The sequence below is a fragment of the Camarhynchus parvulus genome, chromosome 2 (genome assembly GCF_901933205.1).
Source record: "Camarhynchus parvulus chromosome 2, STF_HiC, whole genome shotgun sequence".
Classification (NCBI taxonomy): domain Eukaryota; kingdom Metazoa; phylum Chordata; class Aves; order Passeriformes; family Thraupidae; genus Camarhynchus; species Camarhynchus parvulus.
The window spans coordinates 30,911,698-30,937,607 of record NC_044572.1 but is presented as its reverse complement, the minus strand read 5'-3'; the positions used below and the strand labels follow the sequence as shown (position 1 = coordinate 30,937,607).

Here is a 25,910-nt window from a genome sequence, read left to right as displayed (position 1 = left end):
CTCCGAGCAGGGTCACCTCCCAAGCGTCCGCCTGCGGCTGGCATCGGCTCCCGCGTCCCTCCGCCAGCCCGGCCGCCGCGGGACGGCGGAGGTGTGCGAGCGACGTGCCGGGGGAGGACCGGGAAGGTGCCGAGCCCTGTGGCCTGGGGCGGGGCTGCCGTGCGCCTTGCCCGTGCATTGGGTCTGGATTCATACATAAGTATAGCCGGGCTGGGCTCGCCACACTCCTCTACCCGCCGCCCCCCAGCCCTGGAAGGGAAGAGGGAGAGAAACAAGAGTGGGGGAAAAATCCCGGTGAGGTCATTCCAATGAGAGCGCAGGAGGAGAGCGGACAAGGTCGACTTTCCCGGCGGAGGCGCAGCCCTTAGGAGCGCGGAGCCGCGCACCCACCGCCGGCCCGGCACCTTGGAGAGCTCCGCCGCGCCGGGGCCGCGCCCGGGGCCGCGCCCGGGGCCGCGCCGCGCCCGGGGCCGCGCTCGGGGCCGCGCTCGGGGCCGGCGCGGCGCTGCCTGCGCGGGGCCCGGCGGCGCCGGGGCCGCCCCGCCGACCCTCGGTAGCGCCCGCCGGCCGCGGATGCGCCGCTCCGCCCCGGCTGCCTGCGAAGGAAGAAAAGTTTGGGGGCGACTTAGGGCCGCGGGAGCGCCCGAGGAGGAGGAGGAGGATGCGCGGTTTCCCCGGCTGATCGGGAAGGAAGGATGACCGAGGGAGGATGTGCACCAGCAGCCAGATCATCGGGAGCCTCCTGGTGCTCTCCGTGCTGGAGATAGGGTTAGGGGTGTCCAGCGTGGCCGTGGGGGCGGTCAGTTTCAGCCTGGTCCTCACAGAGCATAAACCTCAGCTGGGAGACTCTTCTCCGGTATGGAGCGGGGTGTGTGTACGTTAGCCATTTCACTCTCTCTTTAACTCTTTATTGTGATGATCAGACCGTGCGAAGGCATCCCCTTTTCCCTTCCCTTCCCTTCCTTTCCCTCCCGCGAGTGCATGCTGCGCCGGCCGCGCCGGGTCCATTTCCGATGTGCTTGGGGTACGGTCTGCAGAGTCGTGGGGCGAGGGGGAGGCACGGCGGGGACAGATGGATGTACGTGTGTGTTGGGCGGCGGGAAACCTCTTCTTTCTCGCTCCTTGCCGTTTTTCAGTCTTGCTCTGAGCAACTGAACTTTCTCTGAACCCCTTCTCACACCTGGGAAAGCCCGATGCTTGGCGTGAAACCCGGGCCATAGCTTACAGTCTTTAAATTGACTGCGAGTTTTGCTTTTTCAAAAGAACAGCCCTGTCCATGATGAGGAGACTGTCAAAAGGTGCTTTAAATTAATGTCAAGGGTATGTCAGCTGAGTCCTGAGTTTTTGGAAGAAAAATAGAAAGAAGCATTGGGAAAGAAATGGAGAAAGATGTTCTCATGTACCGGATGCCTTGAGCTTCTTGTAAAATGAACAAAAAAAAAAAATGAAAACCCAGTAATGGGTTAATAGAAGCAGCATGTTCTTATCACAGAGCATTTTTCACTTCTCAAAAATGTTTCTTATTTTTCCAGTTTGAGATATGCATGTTTCTAGGAAGAATTTTCCTCCAAAAGGTTATTTATATTTATGAAACAAAGAATAGGAAATGTTGAATATTCAGTCTAAACATGAGTGGGCATTTTTGAAGTCCAAAGCTGGTTTTGGCCAGCTTGTATTGTACAGCAGTATTTCTAAAAAGGATTGTTTGCTTAGCTTCAGATAACATGATAAATGTAAAACACTCTTGATTATTCACCAGCATTACCTCCTCTAATTTATAGATTAATTCAGACAAAGTGCTTCATGTAATATTCTCCCTGTCAATAATTATTAATTATTGACAACAGTGATAAATATTTTTGGCAGTATAAAAGCACACATATAATTCTGCACTGCAGAACAGGTAGGTGAGAAATGAAAATGAAGACTAGATCAGACAGGTAGTGACATTACCAGGCCAACAGGTAATGATTTTATCAGAATCACTTCAAAAAGGGAGGTTTCTGATCATTGTTTATGAAGAAAAAAATTACCTAAAACCACATGTCTATTTGAAGATTTAATGGCAAAGATCAATTTCCTGGGTTTCACTGAGGTCAAAGAGCTTTGATCAGTCAGTGAGATCAGTATTTTATGCAGTGATTGCATTTTGTGACAAGCTATCACAGCTGATATCATTTCATGACGATGCACATTTCCTGCATAACTGCCTCATTCATGTTTATGCTGTTACCCCAGAGTTTGTACTAGGCATAGAGTAAGATTCTGTTATGTTAGATACTGGCTTCCAAGGACATTATAATCATAGTAAGAGACAGATACAGTGTAAAAGGGTGTAAGGGAGTATGAAGAAAAAACAAACTGAGTGGTATAACAGGTGGTTGCCTTAACACACCAGCAGTCTGGCTGCTTTAGAGCTGTTCATAGGTAGAGTTTTAGAGAAAGACAGAGGACAGTGAAAAGGTTTTGCAGATATTTATAGGAAATTATTCTCATATGTGAGTGCAGAAGCATGAAGGTAACCCAAAGGGACTTGTTTGCAGATATAACAAATGGGCAAAGGATGCCCACAACCAGAGCCAGCAAAGGCAGACATCAGGTTCTAGGAACTGAGCAAAAACTGCAGGTTGAATAGGCAGAGAGAGGCCTCAAAGAAAAAGCAAAGTGGAAGAAGGAACCTTATGCTTCATGTAGCAGAGGAAATTAGAAAATCAAAGTGACGTGCAGAGTGGGGTGACATGTTTCTAAAGGCTGACTTACTTTTCATTGAACTGAAGATAAATTGTCATAATTATACCACTCTCTTTGTACTACTCTAGCAGTTCAAACTGTTAGGTTGCATTCTTCTGACTAGGGGACTAGCAGCTGAGGCAGGCAGGCCAAGAAAGGGGCCAGAGATTTACTGTTCTCCAAGGATACTTAGGGCCATGGGTAACTACTTTAAAATTTAAACAATTGGTCAAAGGTTTGTTTGGACAATCCTGAGGATTGTCCTGCTGCAGAAGTGGCATAAGCCACCTTTCTGCTCACTGTAGCTTACACTGGGCTCATGTTGCTGGTATTAAAAGATATGTCTTGCATAAAATATGTTGGTTTTTTTCCCAATTCACACCCTTGAATCAGGGTTTGCCTTTGAGAAGTGAACGCTAAGGAAAAGAAGGGGACATTAAAGAAAAACTAATTCTTTGACATGTTAGATACAAAACACTTAAGTTGAACAGTGTCATTCTTCCTGTTGCAATTTACTTGGAAATGCACAGAAAACCTTTGACCCTGTTCTATCCTTTTATGTGGGTGGAACTCAGCAGAGACCCAAGTTCATAAGGAAGTAGATGAAGATAGCATCACCATGGAAACCTTAACCTGAATTCCTAAAATTTGGGCATCTTAAAAATCATGCACATTCTATCTTCTATACTTGCCTCCCTATGATGGTTTGCACTTGACAAGCATTAGCTTCTCTATTAAAAGAGATGTTTTTATTGTTCACTGCCTCCATGCAGACAGATTATTTACTAACATACTTAATTTTAACCACATGAATTCCATCCATAGCATTATGGATACAAGTGAAGTTAAGCATGGGCTGAAGTACCCTGATCATTGCATGCCCTGCATTATGTATAAGCAAGCCAGGGAAAGTAGAGTACACCAGAATGAAGAAATTGAAAGCCTAGGCAATATCTGTATCAAAAAATACATAAAAATGGTAAAAAGAAGTTTCAAGTCTGTTGTTCTCATTGGAGCTGAATTGGATTAAGATCGTACAAGTTGTTTAAAAAGTAGCCATAAGAAAACAACTGAAGGTGTGACTGTCTTCTCAAATTATCTGGAGCATGTGAAGACAACTAACCAGTTTACATCATCACCAATCTGTTCTTTTTAAAATAGGCCATGGCTGTTAAATTGAAAAAAATGCTAAAAACTAAAACAAGCCCACAATAAAAACAGTCCCGAATACCCTGAAGTGCACATGTTGGTGATCTCTAAATTTCTTTCTGTTTGTTGTTTGTACTGGGATAAACTATTCTACAGGCTGTAACCAGTGTCTCCCAGATTTCTTTGTTTCCCAGAAACTGAGGGATATTTCTGAAATCCACCATTCCAATTCAGTTATATGATGTACTATAGAATAATTCAACCAATGAGAACGCTGAACCACTAACAATAACATAGCAGGAATGACAGCATCCATAGTAAAGGCTTTTGCACAAACAACAAAAGTCAGAAGATAATCAACCAAAATATATTCACAGTTTGGTTTTTTTTTAATGGTCACATGCTTCTCCATCTATATTTAGAACACAGTGGTTTCATCACTCTCACTATGAGTAGTGAATAGATATTCATATACACACACATACATTTGTGTAATTTATCCTTATTTATCCTGCAGTGGTGAATAAATCCTTGCTGTAAATGAGTCTCCCTCACAGAGAGAGAGAGAATGAGAGACAAAAGCCACATCTTTAGACAAATATGCCATCTATCTTCATATGCAAGAGAGATACTCGATGATTCACTTATGGCTATGCCCCTCTAGAGTAATAATTTCTTCCCTTATAAAGGCAAATATCTGAATGTATTTGAGAGTTATGCACTTTCTGTATGTTGGTCTGTTTGCCCGTCTGTAGATAGAGGCAGAATTACTGTTTCCATGATTTGTGATTTTATCACAGTGGAAGTCTGCCTGCCCATTAAAAATGTGCATTTGGCTACAGAAATTTGTTCCAAGCTGGCACTTGAAATATTTGATTTAAATTACTTTAATTTTTTTGATCCAAGATTTGAAGGAAAAGAAAAAGTGTCAGTCTGTATGGACTTTCCCAGAGCAACAAAACCTTTTTAGACTGTTAAATCGATGTTGGTGGCCTGAAATTTTAAACCACAAGATTTTACATCTAGATTTTACTGTTGCCAAGTTTCTTTTGGAAAGAAGAGTCAATTTTTTTTTTTCAAAAACAGCACTAAAAAAATCACATTATTGTTTAGCATGCAGACAAAATGCAGATGTGATCCTACTTTGTTTTAACATATGCATTGCATTTTCATCAAACTGACCATATTTCTGTTTGGCTCCCACTCGTGATGAAATTAATCACAGGACTTTCAGTGAGCTCAGTAGAAGCTGGAAAGAGTTCTGCACCTATAGATAGGGAAGGGCATACCAAGGGTGGAAGCTTCTTGCCTTGCATGGAGCCAGGACAATTCACTGAATTCAGCTGAGGTCTTTCAGTAGGGTTTTTTTGTCATTTGGAGACTCCAGAGGCACATAAAAACCTGGAAGAAGTTCCATCTAGCTCCTGGGTTGTATTTAGTGGATCTGTTGTATATAGACTGACTTAAGCATATGCTTAAATGTTTTCCTACTATAAGACTGTAGTTCACCTGCAGGGAATAATCTTTCATATATTACTTTTTTGAGATGTAAGCAGTCACACTCTAAACCAAATGCTTGATACAGAGCAAAAAAAAAAAGCATTCTTTTTATTTGTTATTCTGATAGGCTCTAAACAAACAAAAAGTAAATATTATTATTTTGTGCTGATAATTTAAGTGTTTTTATAGGTGGGAGGAGGCTTTTTGAATCACCGATGTCAGATTCAGAAACACACTTCTTAATTTCCTTGATTGTTTCTAAAAACCATTTCCCATTTTTAAAGCATGTTTGAAGGTCTATAATCAGATGAGTGGAAACACTAATCACAGGGACTGGGATAGAATTTAAACTGCTTGAATATAGCTTGAATCAGTGGGAAGGGTAGCAGCACCTGGTCTGGTAAGACCCAATAGCACAGTGCCAGACAAGGTATTGGCTCACATTAGACATGATTTAACACTATGCCTCAGTTATAACTAAGCCTCCCCTCTCAGCATGACAGATTTGGTGAGACACAAGGTTGGGTTTTGGCAATGTTGCTGCTTCTGGTTCTGCATCTGGATGCCTTTCAGCCAGCTAGACATTGCTGTCCCTACAGTCACTTGCATGGGACAGCAACATCATTAGAAATTTCCATCCCCTTTTTGCGAAAGATTATTGTGTTTCTCTGTGGAGTTAATAGGCAAACCTGGTACCTAGGCTTGATCTTTTTGCCTGCTGTAATTTTTATTTAGTTTGATGTCTTTGTTTTCATTAGTAGATTCTGTGCCCTTTATGTCTGTGCTAAGAATATTTAATCCTTGTTCTGAAATACTGCTTTGAATAAGAGTTACAATTAGAGATATCTGCTTAGTTCATCCATTAGAGATTTCAGCTTTTTTCTCATTTGGATGGAGTTGAAACAACATTATTAAATAGAATCTTTCTTTCTTTACATTACTTATTTCAAATTCCTAGTTATTGTCCTGAAAGTCACATGCTTATGCTGCTTTAGTGTAAAAACACAGAATTTTCTAGTTTACTACCTGACAAGGGTAGATAAAAGTGAATCTATTAATTCTGTCTTGTTGGTTTAGTCTTCCAAGTAGAGTGTCATTTGACTAGGCATGATACACTTGCTTTTTCACTTTGTTACATTCCATTTTGGAATAATTTCCCTTCCTCTGTTTCATCAGATACATATGGATGACCTACAGAGGACTTCCCATACAGTCTCTACAATTTAGCTGTCTTTTTTGTCATCAACAATGACTAGGGATCAAGCTGTCCTTATATTCAACAAGTTTTCTCTACTATTTTGTTCAGCCCGTGTCCAGGAAATTTTTCTATGAGCAGTTTTCATTTTTTCAAGGGAATTACACTCACCATTGCTTTTGCCTTTTCAAAACATAAGACAGAAAGGTTTCTTAGCTTCAAGATATAAAATAAAAATAGTTCCTTTTCTTCTGCCTGATGGAAAAAACCAAATCTTTGGCTTCCTGCAGATTAACTAAAACTGAATCTTTTTCAGACTACCAGGGACAAAGTACCCATTTTCCAGAAGGAAGTGAAAGAAGCCAAGTCTTTTGTTCCAGAAAATATGAAATAGGGATAGATCCAAACCACAGAGCTTGAATATAAATTGAGATTTTAGCCTTCTTACCAAAATTTATGGGGTTTTGGATCTGAGATTTTGTTTCAAGGCAATATTCAATATAAAGGAAATTAAAGCAGTCTCAAAATAAACATTCTTCTTTCTGGGAGGTCTTTGGGGTTCTTTTCCAAAGTTGAACAGACAAAAAGAAATTTTCCAATATGCATATGGAACATCAGCAGGTACAGCTGCAGCGTGAATGACAAAAACGCCACAGACAAACAGACACTACCTTACAATGACACTGGTGCTATCAGAGCTACTCTGACTTTGGTGGGTCCATGGTAAATCATCACTGAAAGTGGGATTGAGGCACTCAGTCTCTAAGTAGGTTTTGTGCTTTGTAGTATCTTTGGATTTTTTGCCATTCACCCAAGAGGGGTTATGCCCTTGTCTATTACTTGATGATACATTCGCATAAACTCATAGAATCACAGAATCAAACAATAAGGATTGGAAGGGACCTTAAAGATCATCTAGACCAAGCTGTCCCTGCCATGGGTAGGAACACCTCCTACTAGACCAGGTTGCTTAAGGCCTTGTATAACCTGGCCTTAAACATTGCCAGGGTTTGGTCACCCACAGCCTCTCTGGGCAACCTGTTCCAGTGCCTCATCACCCTCACAGCAATGAATCTCTTCCTAATATCTAGCCTAAATTTCCCCTCTTCCAGTTACCTCTATACTCCTTGTCCTGTAACTACAGTTCCTGATGCAGAGTCTCTCTCCAGCTTCCCAGATATTGGAAGATTGCTATGAGGTCTCCACGCAAACCCAATGACACTTGTGGGTCCCTTCCAGCTCAGAATAATATGTGAATCTCTGAACCTTCTCTTCTTCCAGATTGAACAGCCTAAACTTTCTCCAACTAACTTCTTAGGGGAGGTGCTCCTGCCCTCTTACCAACTTCCTGGCCCTTCTCTGGACTGACACCAACAGTTTCAATACAAGGCTTCTCTGCTAGTCTTGATGCAAAACATACCTCCTATACATGTGTGTACAGGAGAAATGAATAAGTCTGAAACCAAAAGTAACCCTATCGTCAATAGGGTCTGGGTGTAACTGGTGATCTATGTAGGTTTTTAAGTGAGCCTTTCAGTCTTTTAGCATTTTATGCTTTTTTAAATTATGAATAATAATTTAAATGGAAGTCCAACAATGAGACATATGTTTAAAAAAGTTCCAGCTGAAGTTCCCTCTCTGGTCTCCAGGGCATTTTCTAGGGCTTATTAGCTTAGCTTATCCTTAATGAAATATTTTAGCCTTATTCTCTGCATAAGTTGTGAACACTTCAATAACAGAGCTTTCTTATTTTTCTCTAATTCTTACAAGAAGCTTATCTTCAGTGATATATTCCTTTTCCACTCCTGATTTACTGTATTTTCAGTATAAGTCTGTTTGCCTAACTTACGTCAGGTAAGTTAGGTTAAATGGTTAGAAAATACATAGTTAGAAAATATAATTACATTTTAAAAGTCCATGAGATTGGCTGGTAAAAATTCATTAAGGAGAATAAATGATCAAGTAGAAAGGAGCAAGTCCTCACCATGACAGTATTAGTTAGTCAAGGGTAAACTGTAGTCCAGAGTAGCTCAACAGTCACAAACCAAGTTTTACTGTTACAACACATTGACATGAAGTCTTTCAAAATAGCCAAGAACAGATAGAGTGTCAAGACAACAGAGCCCCTGGTGGCTGCATTCCAGTTGGCAGTATTATAAAATAGAAGATTCTAAGTAAAGGACACTTTCAATCTAATTTTTACTTCATGCTTTTTCTGGTACAACGGGCCAGTGTAGTTTCTCCCATCCACTTTTCACTACTGCTGATCACAACACTGAGACATCAAAAATTTTGCAGGACATTCCTATAACACCACAACAAAAAGAACCCCAAAAAACAAAAAAAAAAAAAAAAAATAGAAAAACAAAAGAAAAAACTTTTAAGTTGCTAGTCGCTATGCTCTTAAAAAGTAGAGACTAGAGTCAATTACATAATATCTCACTGAAATCCTAACCATTCTAGATGTCTCCACATTAGAAAGCTTGGACAAAGAAATTCTGCATGAGCAGTGTTCCTGAGCCACAGGTATTACTAATAGTCTCTTCATAGAGCAGGTTTCCACTGTTTCCAGTGAATCAGCCTTAGGAGAGAGTCATGAACTTGGCTCAGAAGTTTCAAAGCTTTGCATGAGGTATAATAGCCTGGAATGCATGCTGACATAAATAAATATCCATACTAGGTTTTGGGCAATCCTCTTCTCCATGAATGCAATACACTGTCATCTTAAAAAAAACCCAACCTAAATAACATTAATCCTTTGCTACTGCCCGAATACTTTTCTTCCAAGGTTTTTTAACATATTCAGGCACTTGAGTGCATTCGGTTTCACAACTTGTTTACCTCATAGTCATAAGGATTATAAAACTTCAGCATGACCTCAAGATTAAGCAGAAGAATGTGGAGGAAGCATGAATATCCAATTCCTCTGAGTTAGAATACAAAGAACACTTTTAGCTCTTTAACTGTGGGACATGTTATTCCTTGCCTATATCTACAAACACTGTAGATGTAGAGAGAGAAAGCACATACAGAGTATACATGATATGATACAATATTATCATAAAATTGTAGAATTTCTCAACTTATAAGAGACCCATAAAGATCACCAAGTCCAACTCCATGCTCCTTGCAGGACTACCTAATACTAAATCATAAGACTAATAGCAGCATCCAGAGTACTCTTGACCTCTGACAGTCTTGGTGCCATGATCCCTTTCCTGGGAAGCTTGTTCCAGTGGCTGACCACCCTCACAGTGAAGAACCTTCTTCTGATGAAACTTCACTCCATTTCCTTGTGATCACTGATCATCAAAGAGAGATCAGCACCTCTCTCTCCTCTGCCTGCCTTGAGAAAGGTCTAGACTGTGTAGCGGTCACCCCTCAGCCTTCTCTTCTTCAGTCTTTTCAAACCAAGTGACCTCAGCTGCTCCTCATAAGTCTTGCCCTTAAGGTCTTTCACCATCTTGGTCATCCTCCTCTGAACACTCTAACAGTTTGATGCTTTTCTGATACTGAGGCATCCATCTCTGCACACAGTGCTCAAGAAGGAGCTGCACCAGAGCAGAATAGAGCAGGGCAATCACTTCCTTCCACCAGCTGGTGATGCTGTTCTTGATGTATCCCTGGGCATGGTTGGCCTTTTTTGCTGCCAGGGCACTGCTGACTCACATTCAATTTTTCATCAAGCCAGACACTCAGACCTCTTTCCCTGTGGCTGCTTTCCAATCTCTTGACCCCCAGTATTTATGTATAACCAGGATTACACTGTCCTAGTGCAGAATCCAGCACTTGGCTCTTGTTAAATGTCACATGATTGGTAATTACCCAGCTCTCAGGTCTATTCACATCTCTCTGTAAGGCTTCTCTACACTTAACAGTCTATGGTGTCTCCTAGTCTAGTATCATTAGCAAACTTAATGTACATTTAACTACTGCATACAGATTTTTACTCCAGGTAGTCAAGTGCTTTAAATGGAATAGTCATCCCTTGTTTTGAAAAGCTGGTACATTGGGGCTCATAGATTAGCTTTATTGACTCAAATTGGAGCAGAATTAAAGCATTCCTGAAAAAATGGGTGACCTTGACTTTCATGCTCTTTCAGCTTTAAATGTAAATTATCAAACACACAGGTTTTTAAACTAGTTAACAAGTTAAAACTATCTATGATGATATCTTCCAACACTAATTAATTTTTCTATATACAAAAATTTCCTTTCAATCCTATTCAATCACTACAGAGAGAAAATATATTATTAATCCACTTTATCAAATCTGACTGAATAGAACTTAATTACAAAGATGTCTTCAACAAATTTCATTTGAGGTTTCTGCATTTTGAGAAATACAAAACACGATGTGTGGAAATCTGAAGCGTGCCTTCGGTTGAAAGCAATCTGCACTAACAGGACTGGGAGTAAAACCCCAAAATTTCACAGAAAGCCTGAGCGAACACTTACAAAGCAGATGTGATGAGCTGAAATCTTCTTTGCCTGTGGGAAAGTGCAGAAGGAGCACTGTCCCTTGGTGATTTGCTTTGTTTTATTGTTATTCCAGTCAGTGGGTTCTAGCAGCAATTACCAGTTGTGCCTTCTGGTATGTCCTGAGCCATTCAGCACCCTGGTCCATGTGACCCAGCCGTCTCTATAATCTGATTGGTATTAAATTCACATCCCATGCTTAGTATAAAAGTAAATATACACAATTTATCTACATTCATTATGGAGAACTATGAGTTAAGGCAACTCCTCAGCTGAAATAGTGAAGTTGCAAAATTTTAGAGTTTAAATAAGAAGTACCTGCAATATATTACACAGACCCTGAATGCTTTATTGAACCTCTTAGGGGTTTGGTTTTTGGGGTTTTGGTTTGGCTTTTTTTTTTTTTTGATTTCTTATGTAACAGCCAGGTCTTTTCTGTGATTTAATTCTAAATCAGGGTCAAGCAGAGCCTTTTGCTAGAATTACCATCTCAATGCAAAAATAGTGGAGAAAAATACAGTTTTAAAACTATAAAATTACTTCCCAATGGGGGAGTAGGGTTAGCTTTATTGGAAATAGGTAGCATAGCTTTCTTAATAAAAGACTTTATGAGGTAGAAGGAAATCTTTTGACAGTGTTACTAACACCTGGAGAAGGCCTTATTCCTTTCATACAACTACTGTTGTTCCTACCCTGACTGCTTCCCTGGGGACTATTCATTGTTTTTATCCTCAAACTTTTCTGTAGGAGGAAAAAGACATCAGAGGACATCACTGGTCTTTGACAGAGGTCACTATTAAGCATTATCATCTATTTTTATCAGCTGGTAGGCATTTTTCTGGTTTTGGTGATTAATTTTTGCCTAATGCTTAGTGCTACAATTAGCAAATCAGTTTATGTGAGGGAATGACATAAAAAAAAAAAAGTACAGATACCTTCATGCTCTCTCTTGCAAATTGGGCCATCAAGAGTCTGAAACAGATCTTTCTGCATGCCCAGAGTAGTCACACCAACAGACGTACTGATATTTACACCTGCACCCACAGACATGACTGAATTATATTCTTGCCCAGAGTTCCACACTCTTGAAGACAACGATCCATATGTGATCCTTCAGTGGTTCAGATGGTAGGATCAGGGCATTAAGTCCCAATGCTATGCTTAGAAGTAGATGATTTGGATCACTGACTAGCACCTGGCTAAACTCTTCTGAGAGAAAAATAAAACAGTTAAAAGACATTTTTGTGCTTGCCACACTGGGGATTTTTTTCCAACTTTCTTACCTAAGCAGCTTAAAATTCATATTTCTTTCTTTTCTCGTGACTTATGGTCACTAGGACTTCTCATTCCAGTTTCTTATCCGGTAAGAGTGTTTATGGTTGAGTTACAACCTCCTGAAACATAAGGTTTGTGACAAAAATGCTGACATTGCCTGAACTGTGGCCACCACCACAGCAACACAGTGGGATTTGAACTATGTACCTTAAATGATGAAATAATTGTTTGGTTTCTTGTTTTTCGCAGTTCCTGCTTTGCTGCGTATGTGGAATATTGTGCGCCAAAAAAAAATCTGGACTTGTCGTAAGTTTTTCCACTGCATCCATAACACATAAGTATTTGAAAGGCTTGCCTATCTAATTTGAAATCTTTACTGGGGGCTTTCTGCATGCAAGGGTTTTTGATAAACAATTAGAAAAATTACAAGTTGGCAATCTAAAAGAAGCAATCAGCACTTTGGAATAGTCACAAAAAACAAGGCAGTTCTGAAATGGCCTATGTAGGTCATGCTATTTAAGCCATACATCCCTGTTTGTCTGTATCTGGATAAACTTGGATCACAAATCACTTGACATAGATTTATGTCAAGTCAATAAATGCTTCTCAATAATGTCACTGGACTGCATCCTCTCTCCTTCAAAAGCCAGCACTGGGCTGCCATCTCATTAAGGTTGCTGACCAAGTTTGTTTCTAGATATCATAGCTGTTAAGTGTTTAGCAAGTTTGTTTAGCAATCTGAAACACGCGTATGTAAGTTTTAAAGTGATGGAAGATGTCTCTTCAGGTACACTAATTTTCTGACTGCAGCAAAATGGTGTAATTACTCAACAAGTAAAAGCAGAACTCTATGTTAAAGACATGATCTTATTTTAAGTGATAATGCCAGTCCTAATTTTCTGTCAGCTTGATTATTCTCTCACATACAGATGGAAGTCACATAAACAAGCATAAGTGTGATGGGAATCAAAAGTTCTTTCCATTTTTTTTAAATATCAATCCTAAACTCTGTTAAAATGACAGTCCCATTTCTTAAAACATGTGTACTATAACCAGTTTCTAAAAGCCATCTGTTCCAGAGGTCTCATGTAATAGTCCCTTGCCAGTGGACTGCAAAATACATCCTCAGTGCCACATTCCTGAGGACATTCTCATGCAGGTTGTGTACAGAACTAGTCTGTAAGGCTCCATAAATTTCTGCCACCAGAGTAGATAAGTACATATACAAAGCCATATCGAGAAATGTTAAATGCCCATCTAGATCATCTTCTGACAGGTCAGCAGTATCAAGGGAAGTGAATAAGACAATCATTTAACACTGTCTCCATAAGGTCTTTTGCTCCTGAATCATTTGAGGTTAATGCACATGCTGAACCAGTGCATCTTTGTGACTAAAAGCAATAGGAGGTCTTTAAAAATGTCTCATTGATTGCAGCCTGTTTGACAGATTTCTAAAATTCCCAGGAACAGTTTACTCAAGTTAAAATCAACCAAACTGACCCACCAACCATGTAGTCACCAAACTGACCTTCTGTAAAGCAGCATCACAGATTCCTTTGTTGTTTTTTTTGGTTCTTTGACCAGCACATTCACCTTGAACACTTTCAAAGACCCCACAAAAGCTGCAGAAAGCCTCCAATCAGCTATCTGACTGAATAAATTATAACTGAGCAGGAGGCACAGTCAGAATGCACACAAAGAAAGAGAGATTCACTACAAATACATGAGGCATTCACTCCTGAGGCAGGGTGATAAACTGCACAATAGAATATTATGATGCCTTCTGTCATGTTACTGTTTTGCATGAACAGCTGGAAATCAGTTTTGTGTCCTAGCAGTCCTTACATTGAATAGGTTTTAACTTTACCTACTCATTAAACTATATCAATCTCATATTTTATATGCATTAATCAATTTCTGAAAAATATTACTGTGACATAACCTCTCTTGTCTCTCCTGACAGATGATACTTTTTTCTGCCTGTTGCATCTGTGGACTAATAGGAGGAATCTTAAATTTTCAATTTCTTCGTGCTCTGACAAAGAAGTCATCTGCTCTATATTCTTTGCATCTTGCCTCCATGTCTCTTGCATGCATTGGAATTGGTGGTTGCACCCTTTCTTCATGGCTCACTTGTCGGCTAGCCAGCTATGAACAAAGGAGAATGTTCTCAGAAAGGGAACATTCATTGCATCACTCCCATGAAATGGCAGAAAAAGTGAGTTGTGTATCCTCCTTTATTTGTTCTGTTTCTCCTCAAATGCTACTGTATGTGTTAACGTTTACAATTGGCAAGAGATGTATTCAGTTTTCAGTTTTATACGAGAAAGAGATTCTGGAAAATGAAATGCTGCCATTCTGTGTAAGCTTTATTATGTTGCATTATATGGAGCTATTTTTAGGTACTGTATATTTGCAGTACATCCATTTCAATGAAGTACATCCATTTTCAACATAATTCCATTGTATAGCTATTTAGGGGCTTAGCTGCTAAATATAGCACTTCCTAAATAATTGGAAGCCCTATTAATATGAATTATCATGTCTTGTACTGTAAAAAAAGCACAGAAAGCTTTCTGTAACCACATCATTGCATGCTTCCAGGATTTAATCAATCTCTTCCTCTCCCAAGTACTCAGCTTATAAATTAGGTTATTTAAACAGAAAAGCCACAGTTCTCAAATGTAGGTGACTTAACCTAAGCATCTAAGGGCATATTTAGACGCCTAAATAAAACTGGTCTCATTTGCAGCACTGAGCATTTACTTCCTTTTTGTATTAATAGGAATCCTACCAAGGTGTATAGGAATATAATTAGGTGCTGAAACTGAAGCTCCCAAAGCTGAGCACATAGGATCAAACCAAGTAATGGAGTGGAATTCTTGAAATCATCTCCTTTTCTTAACAGATCTGAATAATATTTGAGGAGTTAAATGTCCACTGTAAACCTGTGCTTTGCATTTGGACTTAGTATCTATCCAATGCCTTTTATTTGAGAAATAAGCAGAAAAAAAGAACAAAGGTCTAGTGGACTGCCCACCTAAACCTCCACTTGCAAGTCTGCATTACTGTTAAGTTCAAGAGTCTGTTGCCTACTGAAACCTCTGAAGAGCAGAGGAAGGATTAGTCCGCTCAGACTGTAGAATTGTTTTCAGATTCCCTGAAAAAACATGATATAGCAGTTAAAAATGACTTGTCACTATTCTTTGGTTTCTTAACTGAGATGAGACTCCAAGTAGAAATATAAACTGAATTAATCTTAGATGATGTTTGAAATGTCTTAAAAACAGGGAGTTTGAAATGTTTTAAAAAGATGATGTTTTAAACATGTTTTAGAAAAGTTAAATAGTAGAGGTTACAACAGTAACATAAAACAGGGTGATAAAATCAACAGACGAGATACATTTCTCCATCTCATTTCAAAATGAAGAAGAATTCTGATGAGCTATTAGGCAAATATGATGGTCTTGCTGATGGAAGGCTAGATATTGACTTTCAGAGAGATTCGTGCCTCAAAAAGGACAAAGAGGGAATGGAAGAAGAAACAGCTTGGAAAGGAAAAAACCTTTCAAAATAAAAAAACTGCAAACCCTATCAATTTGGGGTGAGGATGACATGGGTAACAGCAGTTCACTGCCTACCTTCCTGGCCCGTTGACCTAGGAGCTTTTTGACACTTAGCAACAAGGACTGCCAGATGTTCACTTATCCTGGATGAAGGGCCACAATGTACGTGCAGAGCAACCCTACTGCACACACTCAGCAGATCTGGGATGTGCCCCACTGATGGCAAACTTCCTGCATGTCTGCTGTAGAGCCAAGTATGCATGTACACATGGCCTGACTTGGGACTTCTCAGACCTATAGACTGCCTGCTGCTGGCAGGGTTGAGTACACTAGGTCATGGCACAAAAACTTACATTAAATTGGACCCTAATTTAGAAAACAGCTTAGAAGTGTTCTTTATATATGACTATATTGTATATTTATACTGATATACAGTAATGTAGACATGTACTGCATGTGCATTTGTTGGTGCTATATTTATTGTATAATTGTTATATTTATATTAGAGATTGAGGGGTATTGAAATAACCGACCTGCCCAGCTGCCCGGTGATTCCCCCGACACCAGAGTTACCTCCAAGGTACGCTGAACACTAGGGAGAGCGACCATGTTGTTATGTCACTTCAGGAAGGGCCACCTCTACGAGGAAGTCATAGCTTCAGCTAATCAAAGTTGGCTGATGCTGTGATGTTACTCTGAGGCAGGAATGGTGCTTCCAGGTAGTGACATAACTCTACGTGGTGAACGCTGCAATCCGGAAGTAAGTTGAGTATTTAAAATATTCACCCTAGTTACAGGCATCCAAATACTCTTATTTGGATGTAGCCACCATTGATTCACTCTGCTTCTAATCTGTGTGCTCCTTCATTCTCCAAATTCAGCACCTTTTTTTTTTTAATTAACTTTTTTTTAAGATAGAAATATTGGGGAAAATAAATGGGTATTGATATTTTCCAAAACTATGGTGATATTCTAATAGCTGATGTCTGCAGATGATTGAAGTGATGATGCTTACAAAAGGAAACTCATGAGTAGCCTTCTGACAGATCATTACTATCAAAATATGGCTGACTAATAGTTAGTATTTGATATTCTTGGTCTCTTTTGGCTTTGGTATTCTTGATCTCTTTCCCAGCTGACAGATACCTTCAGTGTACATCCAACAAAGCCTTTAGGCACTCACAAATAAGCAAATTACAGTGCCAGACAATCCCCAAACTGGGATCCATAGTCCAGTGTTAGGCATGCATGTTCCTCTTCAATATATGAGGAGAATAAGGCACAACACCAAAACATCCAACACTGTCATCTGCAAATGGAGACCTGGGTGGTAGAAAAATTAGTTTCACACCTGATTTTCTCTGAAGCTTAGGCTTGATTTCAGGAGTATTAACTGGCAAGGCTACTTGGTTTGGTGACATTGTAGAGAAGAACAGAACATCCCTTCTTTCACAAACTGTGAAGGGAACAATTAAGTCCTGTGTTTTGCTTTAAAATGTAGCTGGTAATCTGAGAAAGGAGGCATTAGTGCTTTATAACTTTATGTTACTATGAGTTCTGGTCTCTGCTTACCAAATATTGTGGACTAAAAGAAGAGAGAGACAGAGTAAGACTAGTAATAAAGACCAGGTTGAATCATTTTCTTCTCTTTACCATGAATCTCAGCTACTATGCTATAGAGTTGGGTTATTTCTTTTCGTCTTCTTCTCTCTGTCTCTCTCTGTCTAGCCCAATGAATGTTGCTTCACTTTTTTACAGAAGCTTCCACAGGAAGGGGGACAAACAAATCCCTTTCATTCCACGTTTTGTCCAAGTATACTAGGAGGAAGAAGAGGTGAATTTAATCTTTCCATGCAGAGAAGAGCCTCTGGTCATCATGCAGCTATTTTAGAACTAGTCCAACACTGGCACCTCCACCTCATCTACTTGAATTTTAGAAATACTCCAAGCTGCATTTTTAACTGTACCCATTCCTCTTGCCAGAGCTGAATGTTCTCTGTCATTGGACATAAGCAGCAGATCACTTATTTCTGCATCCAGATTCAATCTGATATGAAATAGGCCTGGGATTGCTCAGAATAAGGTAGTTCCGACCATAAATTCAATGTGGTTTTGCAGGCTTGGAGATCAGGGAACTGTTTAATTAATGTAGCCAACTTTATGCTTAGACAGCTGCTAAGGGGGTATTGTTTGCATTTCAATTTGAGAATTAGAAAATCTATCTTTGAGCAAATCTTGGTTCAGGTACTTTAGGATTCTGACTCATGAGCTGGTCAGCTTACTCTGGGATGACTCACCTGCCACTGGAGAAGCAATCCCTGAACTGCTAAAAATTGTAGACTGGCATAATAAGGGAAAACTAAAATCAGACCCATCCCAAGGGAAAACAAGTACTTAAAACCCTTAGATCCTGTTTGGATCTAGATCTACTTCCCAAATGTCTATTTCAGCAGGCATTGACTGGCATCTGTTTGTAGCATGTCAGCACAGACAGAGGTTTGAATGGAAAAAGACTTAACTATCATTTCATTCTTTTGTAGATCAGCACACAAGCTTGAGTTGATGCAATTTCAAAGGACATCACAAACTAGTACAGATGCCATCAATGCTCTATATGTGGTCTGAGTGTAATGTCCAACTCAATCACTATCAATGAATCTATCAGCTTTCAAATGTACCTAATTTATGAAGGAAAAAAATATGATTTTTTTAGGAGGTTTATCAAACTAAATAAAAATGTAAATTGGTTCTGAATCTTTGAAATTCTGAGTCTGTTCAAATTTCATCACAACCTTAGATAACTGAATTTTGTACACCTTACAATAATTCTAATTTGAATTAATGTTTTCTATTCTTGTTCTAGGAAATGACAGACAACCTAAGCAATGGTGGCCCACATCTGATTTATAATGGAAGTGTATATTAAGAAATTTTTAAAAGTTCCATGGAAGGAAGTGGTTTTAGAATTTTCTTCAGGAAAAAAAACAGACTCCAAGAAATTAAGCAAATGAAACAGTCGTAGCTTTTATGGCTCAAACGTCACAACTGCAGACCAGCACAGTTGCAATTCCCTTTTAGAACCATGTTCAAAATTTGTCTCCTAAACATTTTGCGGATATACAATATTTATTCACTTCCTGGCTACTCTCTTTCAGTTTTTTGTCTGAATAATCTTTCTGAATTGTGATAGTATTTGAAATAGACTTTGCAAGACTCTTATTCTCATGAAGACTCAAAAAACAGAAAAAAAACTGAACTGCATTTAGCCCACTCAAAGGAGAAGGCAGAGGAAGAATGGCTCAGGGGAATCTTTTTCTCCTCTCCACTTAGCAGCATCTGGTTTAGTATGATGGCTTCAGATCATGGCGTGGTACAGCAACACATTTGCACAGTCCCTCTCCTCACATTCTGAATGCATCCTGCCTCAGTTTTCCCAGAAGACCATATCAAAAGAGAGTGCAAACTCATCTTCCAAAAAGCTCCCATCTCACATCCAGAGTGTAAATGAACAGTGTGCTGAAAACAACACCGATGTCTTTGTTTTGAAAGACAGAATGCTCTAAGAATGCCATAAATCAAAACCTCAATAATGCCTTGTTGTAAAGAAATTGTAAATATTTCCAATTTGTGAATGAAGTATATTTCGTAACTTGTTCATAAAAGACGACAAATAAAATGAAATCTAAACCAGACATTTTAGAGAGATCTTTTGGGTTTATTTTCTTGTTAGAAAGATCTTGCAGAGATGAACTGACATGCGTGCAGTTTAGCACAATACATTGAAAAGTTTCTAAACGAGTGAAGCAAGCTCAGAAAGGAAAAAAATGAAGGTTGAACAGAGTCATGGTCAAGGTCAGAAGTTACTGGCAATTCTCCACACCAACAATAACGTTTGAGGGTATGTTAAAGCAGCAGGTATGCAGCTTTAACTGACCCCAAACTTGATTGTAGAACCTAGTGGTTGGTACAGCCATGAAAAATGGAAGCTATAATCTGTAGCAGAACATTTACAGCATAATATGAATATTAATATTAATATTCATATAAAATCACGCATATGTGACATAGCGAATCTATGACTTTGCAGTATTGCCCAGCACTGCAACATGAATTTCAGATGTGAGCATCATTGATGATTGGCAACATTTGGTCATTCATATCCATGTTCCCAGACTGGTATGACTAGAACCCTATTAATGTTCAAACCACGCCATAAAAACCTCTATAAATTACATCAAATTGTTTTGTGAATCCATATGGCAGAAAATAATCTTTAAATTGAGTATCTTAGAATTGTTGAAGTCCATAAGGGATCTGATTACAACATAGGGAATATCTTCACTGCAATTTAAGTCTCTCCCTTAAACTCCAAGCTAATTAGTTGGATGGCTAAGCTTATGAGTTGAGAAACAGTCCACCTTATAAGGCTTCTCTTCACTTACTTACTGTCCCAAAGAGCTATTGAATTTTCTCAGGGGCCCCGGTATACTAGTATTCATTACATACCTTAGAAATTGCTTATGAGATTGTTCAGGTTCATTGAAGAATACAGATACATAGCAAAATAACTAGATGTTAAGGTATCTCTGCTCAAGGACATTCTCCCCTTTCCAGGCATTGCCTATCTTTAAACTGCCTCCTTCACTATGTTATAGATTGTTTGTGCTCTTTATAGGTGCCATTGTCCCTTCAGTTTGATACTTCTCTTCCTTTGCAGCAGGAAGCATGAGATAAATCTATCCCCAGTATAGGCCCTTTATGGGAGCATTTTTGCTGCAACTCTGGACACAACCTGCTAAGGCAGGACCATGGTATAAATGGATGCAGAGATTCACATATGTTGAAAAACGCACATTGAACATACAACCTGGGGAGGTGGTTCTGTAAACTTTCCTTCCTTCATTGTCTCAGAAAAAAAAACAAAACAAGGGCCTTATAAAATCAAGACTAAATTAAAATATTACTCAAAAATCCACCTTGGAACTACTTGGCTGAGGTTCATCACAAATATAATATCACAATTCACCAGAGTCTCTTGTGACATCTCACAAGGATTAGGAATGGTAGCTTCAAATCCTGGAGCAGTTTGGAGTTGCAGTTCAGAATCTGCTCAGGAATGACATGAAACCACTGACCACAACACCACCCAGTTATTTATCACAAACACCTAATTTCCTGGCATATTAGTGAGAGTATGGGATAGTGCAGGGAAATAGGTGGTTCTTCTCTATCCAACTCAGTAGTGCAGTACAGCAGCCACTTCCTCCTACTTTGGAAAGGAAAGGAGGATACATCCTCTAAGCTCACAGTGTTTGAAGCCCTGCTGTAAATTATGAAATACCACCACATCATGTCTGCTCGCAGAGGTGCTGGAAGGAGAAAGAAGAGATCTGGGCCCCAAATTCAATTGATAGAGGTTTTTTCCTTCTTTTGGCGCCAAGCTTGTAAAATGTAGAAAAACTGTCTGGTCCCTACATAAATAAAAGCCTTGAAAATGCAAATCTGGAATTAAAAAGACTTGGGAACAAATGTGACAGAATGCTCCTACTTGAGACATAAAAACAGGATCAGAATTCAGAGTAAATTACCACAATATGTGTATGTGGTAGGGGAATTCTGGGAAAAGTTTCACTGTGTTTAATGGTTTTGTTCCATAATTGCATGCAGAATTCAAATGTAATGGAAACATTCTCTGCATGTTTTTGTTACTGGCACAGATGAAAGGACATTCATTCCACTTATCTAACTGCATGAAAAACAAAACTTTAACTTTTCAGAATGCGACCAGCCAGTGTAACTACACCAATAGCTTGAAGGCTGGGCACCCAAGTCCTTTCCAATCTAAATAGGATGAAACATGTATTGCTGTTGACACAGTTGTCTGATTCATGCGCCGGAAAATCAGATGCTGGCTTAGATTCTCTCTGAGATATTCAGCTGTTACTTACTAGGTCAAGCAACACTCTTCCTGAAGGAATTCACTGAACTTTGTGCAGAGGACTTAGCTGGTAAGTCCTTGATGCATGTTATAATACCTTAGGCTATATTTTATGCTATACTTAGCACTTCATTGAACCTCAGCTGATGAGAAACACACACGTTTTGAATTTACAACAATCAGCAGTGCTTATTGCAAACTGTGCAGAACAGTGGGTATAATATGTTTTAAATCTGTCTTGCACAATCTTCAAAATATATTTGTTGTATTCGGACATATGAATTTCCCTTCAGATGGTCTGGAGAGGTATGAAGGACAGTGAAGCAGGCCACATTCAATAGGAAATTGATACACATTAAGGAAATGGATATACATAATCACAAATAGTCATGCTTATAGCAAAAAATTTCCCTGACAGTGTGATTTTAAAGATGCAGTGAAATGAGAGTCTCACGGTTTAAGCCATTTTTAATCCTTTCAGATCCCAGTCCTAGGCAGGTCAAGGAGTTAAAAGGAACCTTTTATAATTAAATGCTTAGAAATATCTAAAAGCAGACTGTTATTAGTCTACCATATCATTGTAGACATTTCTGCATAATCTTCCTGCCTAAAATGGTTCTATCTAGCTTTCCTTTTCTTTATCAAAGTGACATCTTTAGCTTCACCATAAACCCTGAAATTAACAATCAGTATGTACAACCAAAGCTGTTTTGGAGACATGCATCTGGAGACAGATTTTGAGGAATATTTTTAGAACTTGTACAAGGGCTATCCAGACAGACTTGGAGTTGCCAGGAGGTGGGGGGGGGGGGGAGGTGGGGGGAAGTAAGAAAATAGCAGAATATTTTTGGTAAAAAATAATTTGATTGGAGTAAAGATGCTAAACTCATCGTAGTATAGTATCATCAGCCTAAGGAACTCTAAATGACCTTGAGAAACTTGCTCAGAAAGGCTTTTTTACTCCTAATTATAAAATTATGAGAATGCGACATGGTGTTTTGAAGGGAAAAAAAGGAACTGGATGAGATTATTCAGTAGCTAAGATTTCAGCGGAAGGTGTGTGCCTGGAGAAACTTGCTTGGCTATGAAATTGTTGTTGTGCTACAGGAAGAAGCAGCTTTCACTTGGAGCAGAAAGTCCAGAAGGCTGCACCAGGGTCTCTCTTGCCACCTCTCATCAAAACAGTCCAAGAAACACTGAAGACACAGCATAGACAGACCTACTTCTGCCAGAGAACCAACAATGAACTGTGCAGAACACCCTCACCATTGTTTTGCGGTCCCCTCAAATGAGCTCCCAGCATATACAGAAGTGGCAGGTTAATTGTTTTTTCCCCTTACATTGCATTTGATTTGCTGCAAGGTATCTTTTATGTTCTTTAACCACAAGTCACAGCAGGCTGCTATAGAGACTTCCACATCATTCCAGTTTTGCTTCATAACCCATAGAAGGTTTGTTTTGTTTTGGTTTCCTAGAGATCTCTCTGAAATGCATTTAAAATCCTGCCATAAACTGCAAAATGTGTCTTTCTAAAAATACATGCAATTATGGCATTATGGTTGATCACGTACATTAATTAAAAATTACTTCATCAGCATATTGAAAATAGCTGTTTACATGAACTTGCATAATGTGAAATGGCAACATGCTAGGAAGGCAGGGATGAAGGGGCACCATAAACAGAACTGAAAAGCTGCATATAATTCTGCTAATATAAACCAGGTATAGGAGTCAACACAACTTCCTTTTGCACCCTTAGGAAATCATACATACATTTCAAAATTTGTAAGAACCATTAGGATTTCCTACCCTCTTTCCTGAGTCCCATGACTAGTAGCTAGTGTGAGACAAATCAAATTATGTTACCAGGACCACAAACTTGTTCAGCTCCTCTCCCACATCATTATGTGAACCCTATTTTCTCTCCCTCCCACTTCATGCTGGTTCAAGCTAGGAGACTGTGTCTTATATCTATATCTATATCTTATATCTATATCTTATGTCTTATCTCTTTTCTTCTGTTAAAATGATGTTGAATCCTTTGAAGTGTTTAACATTGAATCCACTCTTACCTTTCTTGCCCAGAGAAAGGAAACAACAATCATTGCCTTCATTTTACAGTGAGATTGCAAACAAGGCAAATCTAAATTCATGGTTTACCATGAAGTCCAAACATGCAGACTGACACTATTAAATTCCTGTGGTTTGCTACATTACTGATATCATTGCTGTCTTCCACCCTAAATCCAGGAATAAACTCCAGGAATGTTGACAGCTAGTATTTTTGAGGAATATCTATTAACTGTGTAGCACCCTGGAAAAGTGTGTATCAGGTCTGCTTTTTTAACTATTACATGCGAAGAACAGTAGGTTAATATTTATACTCACACTATGGTGGCAGCAGCAAAATGGTCCAAGGGTTCTGGATTTAAAAGGCATGGGATTCTGCATGATCATATTGAAGCAATGGATTGTTTTGCTTATATTTTATGCTTGCAAAAAATATGTATAAAACTATGGAGAAAACTGTTGAGTTTGTAAATTTAGATATACCTAAAGAAATACCTGAACAGATTTTATGATTAACTTTTCCTTCTGTGTAGCACGAGACAGGATACTTAGTCTGACAATCCTTTTATAAATCATATAACATCTTTGAAAGCAACATACACTTTTCCATCAAAACGTGTAATCTATCACCTCCCTTTTTCCAATGACAACAAGCTTTCCTACTTTAAAGTAATTTGTTTCTGTGCAGATTTCCCAGGCACTGGCTCTTACTATGCTATTGTATGCTAAATTAAAGAGCCTGGGACAAACTGGAATCAAGTAATTTCTTAACCTTCTCTTGAGTTAGCTTCTTAAAATCCCTCACTGTGGGGCAGATTTCAAGACCATATAAATGTACGTGTACATGTACATGTACATGTACATATGCATGTATATATATACGTACATAACTCTTCTAAACCCTTTAAAATTTTCCCATGTAAACTTAATCTTTCTGTCCTGTGCATAGGAATTATGTCAATATCTTTAATTTCTTAGCCCATTCATCCCTACCTTTCCAAAGATACATTGGACCAACAGCTATCAGGCTGAGTTCTCATCTCTCCTTGACTGCTTTGAACTAGTCTTGATCCTACAAGGATGTTAAAATTGAATAAAATTCCATACTGTCTTAGCTTTTTCTCCCCAGTTTCTAGTCAGACAAACAGCCCATTTTACCTGTAGGAGTAATGAAGAAAATAAGGAATTACTTTATATTTTAGAATCTGTCTCCTTCTCTGATTTCCATGAATAGATAGACAGATGTCTTGCGTGAATTTGTTGCAGGCTGGCAAGTTTAACACTGATACATACACACCTAGGATTTTAAAATGTGCTATAAGGAATTCTGCATAACCCAGATGCAGAGCAAGTTGAATTACTGAGGCACCCCTGACCTGAGCTTCTCAGCCATATGCTGGGAGGTGGGGCTGACAAACACGAAGACAGAAGCACCCACACACACGAATGCAGCACTCCTGCACACTGCAGGTCATGTAGAGGAACACATTGTGTGGCACAGGACACCTACCCTGCTTCAAAGCCACGCCTAGCTCAGCACAGACAGACCTCTGCTCTCTCTAGCTTTCAAAGCCAGCCATCAAACAAGGCTGAAGGACTACACAGGGATTGCATTCCCATCTGTCAAAGGAAAGATGCTTCCCTTATGCTAAATGGTTTGCTCAAGAGGGAATGACCTTTCTTCACCCTCTTAGGACACATGTCAGCTTTTTCAGAATCTGTGCTACGTACTTGAGTCACAGCTGTCTCTTGGCAAGTAATGGAGCCAGAATGAGCATCCAACAAAACAGCTTCAAGGATACATAAATATTAATTTGTTGCAATTTGTCTTTCAAGAAAATGTTGCAACAGTCTTAACTCTGTGGTAATTCTACGTCTGCAATTATGAGATTGTGTACGTACAAAGGAGCCAGTTGCATCTCTGTTGCAATACTGGAAAATTTGGGGAAAAAACCTCTGAGAAAAAGGGCTTAAGGGTTTAATGACATAGTGACACATCATGCCTTCA

General features: G+C 39.3%; 1 protein-coding gene across 3 annotated transcripts; it reads left to right on the top strand.

The window, feature by feature from the left end:
• Positions 1 to 490: 490 nt before the first annotated feature.
• On the top strand, positions 491 to 19,584 carry TMEM196 (transmembrane protein 196). 3 transcript variants are annotated; one of them, XM_030971555.1, is made up of 5 exons: positions 496 to 856; positions 12,578 to 12,634; positions 14,292 to 14,546; positions 16,401 to 16,474; positions 18,758 to 19,584. In XM_030971555.1, the coding sequence occupies exons 1-5, from the start codon at positions 710 to 712 to the stop codon at positions 18,762 to 18,764; spliced, it is 540 nt and encodes a 179-aa protein (XP_030827415.1). In that variant the 5' UTR covers positions 496 to 709; the 3' UTR covers positions 18,765 to 19,584. The 3 variants fall into 3 exon arrangements, with proteins under 3 accessions (XP_030827416.1, XP_030827415.1, XP_030827414.1); XM_030971556.1 differs by lacking the exon at positions 16,401 to 16,474 and having other exon boundaries at positions 491 to 856; XM_030971554.1 differs by lacking the exon at positions 18,758 to 19,584 and having other exon boundaries at positions 16,401 to 16,525.
• The last annotated feature ends 6,326 nt before the right edge of the window (positions 19,585 to 25,910 follow it).